General features: G+C 44.4%; 1 protein-coding gene across 1 annotated transcript; it reads right to left on the bottom strand.

The window, feature by feature from the left end:
* Window positions 1-2,644: 2,644 nt before the first annotated feature.
* LOC100835660 (prohibitin-2, mitochondrial) lies at window positions 2,645-8,352 on the bottom strand. The gene is made up of 5 exons (XM_003557271.4): window positions 8,006-8,352; window positions 5,065-5,181; window positions 3,745-3,915; window positions 3,439-3,651; window positions 2,645-3,172 (listed from the first exon to the last, which is right to left on the bottom strand). The coding sequence occupies exons 1-5, from the start codon at window positions 8,177-8,179 to the stop codon at window positions 2,975-2,977; spliced, it is 873 nt and encodes a 290-aa protein (XP_003557319.1). The 5' UTR covers window positions 8,180-8,352; the 3' UTR covers window positions 2,645-2,974.
* Between the last annotated feature and the right edge of the window lie 1,537 nt (window positions 8,353-9,889).

Genomic DNA, 9,889 nt, shown 5'->3' with positions numbered 1-9,889 from the left:
TCTCTCTTTCTCTATCTGATACAGGTGATCCAGAAAATTAATATGACCACTAGTACTAGGAGCAAGGACTGCAATCCATTCTGTTCATCTTGATCGATCATCTCCAGTGCTTTGGAACGCATGTACAAGTAGGTAGGATGCGTACCTAGTACAGTCTTACTACGTGCCCCTCTTAGGTAGCTAGCTGATATTCGTCCACATCTTTGGACGGACCATGTACAACATCACACATATATCATGCTAGAGCGGTGGCGCGCGGGCGGCCAATTAAGAGTAGTCGATCGCCAATTAATGATGAATGGTCACCACGATGTGGACTCGATCCATGGGCGCATGGGTACTCCAACACAATCTACACCCACCAGGCTCAATCAATCATCCCTTGTCATTTTGTTACTCCTCACGTGCAGATATATGATCCTATACTTGAAATTCAACATGTACAACGTTAATTGCACATGCATATCTAGACAACCAATTTGCACTGTACGCCTAAACCTGTTTGGAACGTCGGGATTATGGTTATAAATAGCGTGCTATTTCCTTGCTATAGCGTATTTGAATATTCGACGTTACGTTTAATCAGTTTTTCTCGCTATGCCGCAATTCTCGCTATATTAGCACGCTAAATGACGCTAAACATTATATGCTATAGCGTCGCTAAATATTATAGCATCCAAAATTCAAATATATAGTATACTAAAGATCATGCTCAAAATCTCCCAGCCTAGTCTCTCAGACCTAACCGGTTTCACCATGAGGGCGGAGGCGGCAAATCCTCGAAGCTCGTGACCGGCAACGGTGGCAACGACTCCTTCCTCCAACTCGCAACAGACCGCCTTTCCTCCAGGTTATGACCAGCGGCGTCACCTCCAGTGCTTCAGTTATGCCTCGTATCTTTTGTTTGTCATGGATTTGATCTTCGAAATGATTGGAAAACATTTTAATACGTTGTTATGTTGAAACTTTTAATTTTGGGCTATATTTGGTTACAAACTGACTGATCTGCAAATGAATTTGAAACAACCTAGCTAGGTACTCCTCTGAAACTTGTTGGAACCAAAATTGCCGGCTGGGTCGTAGATTTCTTTAACGAAAAGAAAAGGACATGCCGCTACCACCCCTAGCTAGCTGGCTAGCTACCTACACTACACGGGCGTACTTGTAGTCTTGTAGGAGAACAATACATATCGCCGCGCGCGTTATCTTCATCTTTTCAGCCGCCCCTCCCAATGCAAGTTCAATTAAAGCTAACTGACATGCAACTACTCCAGCTCCAACTAACACAGGTGCAGTAGTACTCCGTGGCTCCGATCAAACCAGCGGCAGCACAAGACAGCACAAGACAATTAACAAACTCCATCGATCAGCATTCAGCAGCCAAGCATAACAGAGGAGGATGCTGCCGTGCAAGCAGCTCGCCGCCGTGTCGTGCGCCGAGGGCGCGCACGTGCGCCGCCCCCGCCGCCGCTACGGGCCGGCCTCCGACGCCGAGTTCCTGCGCTCCATCGCCGACAAGACGCCCGGCCGCGGGGACGCCGACGACGGCGGCGCGCGCCACATGAGGCACGTCTACCTCAAGAGCTACTCCTTGCAATTGGCCGACGACGACGATGGCGGTGGCGCGAGCAAGAAGAAGAAGAAGAAGACGATCATGGACAAGACCCGCCGTGTCGTCGCCCACGCGGTCAGCAAGTGCCGGAACAAAAAGCCCGCGAGGACGAGCGGTCCTGATCCGACTGCTGCCCGCGGCGGCTCTTCTGCGGCTGCATCTTCTTCTTCTCAGCCCAGGCGCAGGCAGTCTGATGATGCCTATGGATGCAGGAAAGCTGCCAAGCGCGTGGTGTCCCTGATGCTTAGCGGCCTCCGTGCCTGCACTCGCAAGCCGCCCTCTTCTTCCTAGCTTAGCTAAAGCTACTCTCATGTGGCGGACGGCGAATCCTCCTCCATGGATGTATCATCACATAAAGGGATTCATCTTACTAATTTGGTAGGCCGTAACTCGGCTAATTGGTGATGTCTACTTGATGAACACGTGGTTTATTACTAATCATCTAAATATGTAGACGATTATTAATTTGTAGCCCCGCTTGGTTAAGTTTGAATGTGGTTTTTTACTTTTGGCTTACAAGTCACAAAAGCACATTTTTTTTCTTGGCTTTATATTTTAGCTTCTGACTTGATATTGTTAGATGATGGTATAAGCAAAAAGTAACACAAAGCATCTACTTATATGCACATTTAAGCCTAACTGCCTAACCAAACAAGACTGGAAACGTCAGATTATTTTTCAAATGAATAAATGTCTGATATATATTTCAAACAATCCAACGCAGCTCTGGTATCAAATTTACCTTTCTGCTGCACTGCGTAACAGCAGTCTCACGCAGTGTGCAGGTCGAACATCCAGCCAATAACGTAATTCGCACAAGCAACTGTTTCGACAAAACTAGTCCAGCAAACAAACGGTTGGACAAGATAAGGGAAAAAATGATTCAACTTCTTTTTGATACAAAATACCTTACTTTCACAAAACTAGTCCAGCAAACAAACGGTTGGAAAAGATAAGGATAAAAATGATTCAACTTCTTTTTGATACAAAATACCTTGCTTTCAATCAGCAATGTAGCAAGTGCTACTCATCTTTTTGCAAGTGAAATCTCGGTCCAGCATATCAATAACATGTCCTGTTGGCAATGTAGCAAGCGCATTTCTAAAGCTACAGCAACCTAACAATGATAAAACACCAGGATCTTCAAAACACAATGTATTCCTTATTGAACTTGGTCAATACACAGTCAAATAAAAGCTGCCAGTCCACTCTCAATTCCCACAACGTTTGCCTGCTGTTTGCATGTTTCACTCGCGCACATAGTTTTGTATCTGAAAGAAACAATACATCAAGGAACAACTTTTGTTCGCAATGCTTTTTACCTTCAGATCCGCTAACTCAGAACTCAGCGAAAGAGCGACATCATTTCTTCTGCTTGTTTCCCAACATGTTTAGCTGCTGGAGGTTGAGCAGCAAATCGTTGGAGTCGAGGAACACCTTGTTGGCCGAGGAGGCGATTGTGTGAGAGATCTCCCTGGCAGCTTCAATATGCCTGAGAGCAACGAAAGCAGGGTTGTTTGCAATGGCTTGACCAATCAGCTCTGCACTTTTAGCCTCACCCTGTTGACAAAAAGAGAAGAAAAGCACCCATGTTTTAGAGATAAAACTCAACCATTGTGAAGTAAGGCTACTGTCAATTGTGCCTCCCCTGCATGTATTGTCAAGACAAGCAACAAAAACACAGATGTAACATGGAAACAATAGAGTTTGGTTATCTCCCAGTCCAGCATGTCGCCAAAAATTGTCCATAACTGCTTGTCTTTTTATTCCTTCTAACTATTTGCAGATGGCACAGTGTCCAAGCTTATAGAAGACATATCTCTTACCTGTGCCCTGATAATTGCACTTCTCTTATCCTGCTCTGCTTTCTCAACAATGAACTTGGCACGCTCAGCCTCTTGAGCAGCGACCTGCTTGGCTTCAATGGCATGAGTAAACTCCTTTCCAAAGCTCAGGCTTGTAATGGACACATCATCGAGGGCAATGTTAAAGTTCCTTGCTCTCTCTGTCAGTATCTTCCTAATCTCCCTACTCACAGTCTAAAATTGGTGGGAGAAGGAGCAATGAATTAGCAAAGCAATATCTTCTGCCAAATATAAGTGTGCCCATACAATGCATTAGATGAATCATACCTCTCTCTGTGTGATTAGCTGACTAGCATTGTATTGAGCAACTACAGCTTTCAGCGTTTCATGGATGATTGAAGGTAAAACCCTCTCATTGTAGTTCTCTCCCAGAGTCCTGTAGATAGTTGGTAGCTTCTCTGGCATGGGCCTTGTAAGAACACGCAGGCCAATTTTCACCTGCCCAAATAGATGCAAGTTCATAAAAAGTACTATTAGAATAATGCATGTTTTCTACCATCCAGACAAGCAGCAAAAGAAACTCTGAATGCAAAAGCACATGGCATGAACTTCACATGACAAATGTAGCTTCAACCACTCGCAAATATACAATCGCCATGGAAAAAAGTCATAGCAAATCTAAAGTATCCCTTACTAGAGGAATAATATTATGATAAAACCAAAAAAAGGGACAATCAATATATCGGTTTCTGTAGAATACATTTTTCACAAGGCAAAAAGGGATTACTGAACTTTAGGGATTATCAATTTTTAGCACACTAGACAATTGCTTTTGCAAAGCAGTAAAACGACCTATTCAAAATAATACTCACTCGACATCACTATCCAACATCTATAGGCCTCAGTAAATAAGGTAAATGAATTCTAATTTAATCCATTGTAGGAAGAGCACTAGCAGCACCACCTTATGAACACTCCAAAAAGTCATTAACATAGCAAAAGTAAATACAGATATAGACAGATAAACGAACATATGTACAACATGTAACAAAATGCTTCATTCATATAATGACAGGATAGAACACCACAGATACCATCTGAGGAAACTAGTTGGTTCAGTAAACAGAAAAAAAAGAAGATATCCATTCAGATTAATTTATAGCAGTTAATGAAACATCCTTAGTCATTAACAATGAAAGTATAAAACAAATTAACAAAGCCACTAGAGCTGACAACCTAAATTGCAAAGCCAATAGAGCTGAAAGTTTATATAGTTTACATCAGTTCAAGAAAAGCTTTCGTACGATCGTCAACGGAATAAGCATGCAACATACTCCCTCCGTCCCAAAATAACTGTCATGGATTTAAATCCACGACAGTTAATTTGGGACGGAGGGAGTATTTGTTAGCCCAAGTTTCAGTTCAGTTTGACTATAGTTTGCATCAGTTCAATAAAGGCTTTAGTAGGATCATCCATGGATTAAGCATGCAACATATTTGTTAGCCCAAGTTTCAGTTCAGTTTGACCATGCAATCACCAAGCAACAAAACAGCATGCATGTCAAAGAGCAAATAAACAGATTGGCACAGATACCGAACAAAGAAATCAGAAAAATAAATACAGAGGACAAAAGGAATGGTATTTACCATCTGGAGATCCTTGCTTCCCGAAGTACTCTCGACAAGATTGGGTCGAGCACGGACATCATAAATGGTTGGCCTTTCAAACCATGGAATCATGAAGTGTGTGCCTTCAGGGTATACCTGGATGGACGTGGTGTAACCGTGTGAATTAGTAAGATATAAGTTAGGTAATTGTTCAGTCACATATTTTAAGACAATATGAACTACTTTGCAGGATTGCTATATCTCTATACGAACTGAAACGGATGCATGATGAGCATGTTTCATTATCCCTGCAAGTTCCCATGTGCACAAAGCATTTAAATATTCCAAATAGCAAAATCTGACAAATTAATTGTGGGTTATTACATAATTTTAAGTTTTTAACAGCCAGAACCAAATGGCAAATTACTTCTGGTGGAGATCAAGTCTAACCCAGTTTTGGTAACCATTAGTGGTGTGGAGATTGATGGGCACCTGATCAGGTGTATTCTATTCCTCTTCAAGCAAAAAAAAAGGTGTATTCTATTCCTCCAGCAGGGGAATTCAGCTAGTTTTTCACCAAGGGGAGAAAGGATTGACAATTTCCTTCTTGGTAACTGTGATCAACAACTCTAATGACTAAGCTATGCACATCTTGCTTACAAGTTGCATTACATTCTCATTTCAAAAGATCTTTAGTGATTGACTTGGTACAAAGTATTAATAATCAGGAAATGCTCTGTTTAAACACTAACAAGGAAATTTACACAACCCAAGTGACGTACATTGATTTAACCCATCCCTGTTTTCTTCCTTCAACACAGGACAGAAATGAAGGCTAACTTGTTACTTGTGTCATACCATCATGGGGGAAATATAGTCGCTATGAAAGAATAGGTAGTCTAGCAATACAAAGTATTGACATAGCAACTTTACATAAATAATCAGCAAGCGGTAAAGCCAAACATTGGTTCATTTTAAGTGCACCAAAAGCCAAGACAACACATTTCTGCCTTCAGAATGACTGATAGCAGAGGAACACAGAGATAATGCTCACACAAATTATCTTTCTTTGCAATTAAAATATCTTATTTATTGCAACATGAATGTCATAGACAAATAGCATGTACAAAAAACAATACTCCCTCCATTCCAGAAAAGAGGGCGTATAACTTGTTGCACAGAGACCAAGCCAGTGTGTCCCGAATGCATTTATACCAGTTTTGCCCCTGGTCATACGCGGACTTTGGTATGCCAGCTGCTTGCACTGCCCGTGCTGTCTAGTCCTGCAAGCGAATAGCTCTCCAGCAATTCACACCGGCCCCACCAGGTGTTGTGCAGTCCTCAAATGCAGTTTGTTCGAGTTATGTGCTTGCCCACTCAATTGGGCCAATCCACGAGCAGAACGAGTCTCTCCATTGGCTACGCGTGCATTGTAGCACAGCCAGGGGAGTCAGCTCTCCACGCCGGCGAACCAGGCCTGCGAAAACACAGACATGCAAACGAAGAGCATGCCGAGCTGCATCAGCACGTCAGGCGGTGGCGAGGATCACGCGGAGCTGGACGTCAGTGAGCATCGTGCTGGGTGTGGCAATGAATTGATACATTGGCAGCCGGCTGCAGAAACTTCTCGCCTCTTTGCTGTCGCCTGGTTCAAGGCCTGCTGGAGCAAGCTAGCCGCGGGAAGGAAACTCAACACACGGCTCATACTTGCCGGCCGTGGAAACTTCACGCAGGTCTCGGCGGGCGTGGACGCATTGGGCTGGGACCACTGGCTGCGAGTGCGATGTACCAGCGATGGAAGCCGTGGTCCACGCTGAAGAGGATAACGCCGGCGGACACGCCAATGAGCAGCACGCTCGCCGTTGCCAAGGTGGACGAAGGCGAGCGCTGCTGGTGAATTGGGAAGGAGGAGAGGCGTTGTTAGCTTGGCAGATTGGGAAGAAGAAAAGTCGGGAGAGAATCGAGGAGATGGGTTAGAGGGGTGCTGAAAAGCAGGGACATATTGGGCAGGCTGGGGGAGAAAAGGAGAGCGCACCCTACTTTTCGAAACTTAGAACAAAAACTTACACGCCTTCCTTTTCGGAACAGAGGGAATATATCATTAGCAATTCATGACAACATATCAAGAATCATCTTATCTCAGACGATGAAAAAGCGAGTAGGCACTTCAAAGCACATATAAAATTCATACGGTGAACAAGAATAGGGAGATACGGTGTTCTGACCAATTTGACACTTCTCTATAAAATGATAAAGCAGCAATTTGCTTTCTTCCATCGAAATAAGAAACAACGACAGAATAAAATAAGAAACTAACACTTCTGTGAAGCAACTATAAGAAACTAACATTTCTCGAACATGTTTTTTATCATGCACAAAGGAATGGCTGCACTTGCCCACAGTAAATTGTTACTTAGTTCCAACAAAATAACAGAAATAAATGAAAATATAATATCTGCAAGTTCTCAGCTAGACGAGAATCATGAACTTTCCTTATGGTGCCACCGCAGAAATTAATTCAATAAGACTAGCTGGCAGTTCTGAAACATCTACAAGTAACCGACACAAAGATATTACATAACTGTCGACACAGCCAAAGCGGAGTTCATACACATGGATCCGACAACACTGCAAATATGTTATTCTGAATTTCTGATATGGTTGTGACACCTCGTGGTATGTAAGCATAGTTACATAATTAGCTTAGATTTACCGCAACTGCCCAGAAACTTGACTAAATTAGCTCAAAATTATCATCTAGGCAGGAAGCCATCTCCACGCAGCATTAGCTTAGATTTACCGCAACTGCCCAGAAACTTGACTAAATTAGCTCAAAATTGTCATCTAGGCAGGAAGGCATCTCCACACAGCACTTCAAACCACATTTCCCCAACTTACCACGCTCCAAGCACACTACACATCGAAGTAGAGCGAGGGAGGTGGGCACTGGACAGAGAGAGAGAGAGACGAGAGTCCGTACCCTGTCCTTGATGCCCTGGATGCGGTTGAAGACGATTGCGCGGTGGCCACCCTCGACGTTGTAGAAGCTGTTCGTGGCGGCGTAGACGGCGGCGCCGCCCAGCAGCAGCACCTTGGCCAGTGCGCCCGCGCCCGCCGGCGGAACCGGCACCCGGGCTGCACCCTTGACGTTCATCGCCGCAGCTCCTCGGGTCGCCGGAAACGGAGCAGGTGGTGGAGAGGGGCAAGAGGATGCGCCGGTGCTGCAGGCCTGCAGCGTGGGCGGCGGATGCTAGGGTTTTGGAGGTTTTCTTGAGGAGGAGAAGAAGGACAGCGGAGCTAGCTGTGGTCTTGAGGAGTCGAGCGGCGCGATAGGGGCCGTAGGATATGTAGCGAACGGTGTCGGGAGGGGGTAGCGGGGCGTTGGTTCTTTCCTGCACTGCAAGAAATGGAAATGGTGCGGTGGTGCTTGGCTGCTACCACTAGTGCCCGGGTGTTTTCTCGTGATTCTTGTCCACGTGGTTTTTCTTTTTAGCCAAGAAACTAAGGAGTGGTAAAATTTAGACTATGAATGAAAACTTTGATTATTCCCGGACTGGACCGTGGTAACTTTGTATCTAAGCACTTGCAGAAAATTGTAAACGCGGTGTCATGAAAAGTTAGCAATAATTCATTTTTTTACTTAAAAGTACTCACTCCGTCCAACAATAAGAGGCATATTAAATTTTAGTTGACCAATCCTTTGACCACAAGTTACTTCATGAATATGTGACTAATGTGATCAAAATCATAACCATAAGTAAATATCCTTGAGTAGGAATATAATGGATATGAATCTATGTCATATAATTATTTATTAATAAAGTAATTTATAGCCAAAGCATTGGTCAAACGAAAACTAATACGCCCCTTATTGTTGGACGGAGGTAATAGTGTCTTATCATTAAGTTGAGAGAGATTCAGAGTGAGTCATACACACTATTGAGATAATGGCGACAATAATGGCGACATGATTTGAGAGGGACTCTCAAATGAGATGAGTCGATATTATTCTTGTCTATTGACATGTGGGACCATGGTTTTTGAATCGCCGGCTAGTCCACTAGGCGGTGAAGTGACGGCGGCTTGCTGCTGCGACTAGACTAGCTGAGCAAGTCAGGCGACTCGTCGGTTAGAACCATGACTTGCTCCGACTAGTCAAGTGGTTAGAAACTTTGAGCCTCGTGATTGGACTCATAGACAACAATTATTTCGGGGAGATTTCCTTTCTCTGACAAGGAAAGGACTATTGATCTACACCACCATGCCGGTATGTGGGGAAAGAGACAAAGACGTGTAGAGGAAGGGAAGAGAGTTGCAGTGACGGCTCCACCATTGTGGGGAAAGAGAAGAAGGCGCGAGGAGGGAGAGAAGAGCGTTCCAGTGGTGGCTCCACCATTGGTGTATGGGGGAGAGGGGGAGAAAGCATAAGGATGGAGAACTTAGAGTTGCTGGTGCTAGAATTGGCCTCATGCTAGTACTTCACAACTCTTTGATCTTGACGAATGGTTTGGCGGTCTGGATGACTTCATGGAAGCTAAGGTTTCTAAATGAACCAGGCATTCATTTACCCTCAATATTTGACCAATGACTTGGACTTCTTCTTCCTCTCAAGGCGGCAACTTTGCCATCTATCACTCCCGAGCTCCAGCCACCATGACCTTCCTTCTCACCATCCTGACCTCTCTTTCAAGCTCCAGCACCACAACGTTGTGCAATGGAGATTCCCCTCTAGCACAACCTCCTCCTTGCCTCTTTTGCTCTCCGCTAAATCCCCCTAGTTACTAAGCTTGACTTGGCTTGATTAGCCGAGACTAGTATCCGACTAATCAGGCCGCTCTCCTTGTCTGCTGTGGGGCCACTTGAC

The sequence above is a fragment of the Brachypodium distachyon genome, chromosome 1 (assembly GCF_000005505.3).
Source record: "Brachypodium distachyon strain Bd21 chromosome 1, Brachypodium_distachyon_v3.0, whole genome shotgun sequence".
Lineage (NCBI taxonomy): Eukaryota > Viridiplantae > Streptophyta > Magnoliopsida > Poales > Poaceae > Brachypodium > Brachypodium distachyon.
The sequence above is the reverse complement of the archived record's forward strand: the minus strand, read 5'-3'. Positions and strand labels throughout refer to the sequence as shown.

Bases quoted from the DNA above. Each gene is read 5' to 3' on its own strand.
- LOC100835660 (XM_003557271.4), bottom strand. From the start codon at position 8,179: ATGAACGTCAAGGGTGCAGCCCGGGTGCCGGTTCCGCCGGCGGGCGCG. The intron at 3,916-5,064 runs GTAAATACCATT...CTATTTGGGCAG, and splicing joins GAAGCAAGGATCTCCAGATG to GTGAAAATTGGCCTGCGTGT. The intron at 3,173-3,438 runs GTAAGAGATATG...TTTTGTCAACAG, and splicing joins GTGCAATTATCAGGGCACAG to GGTGAGGCTAAAAGTGCAGA.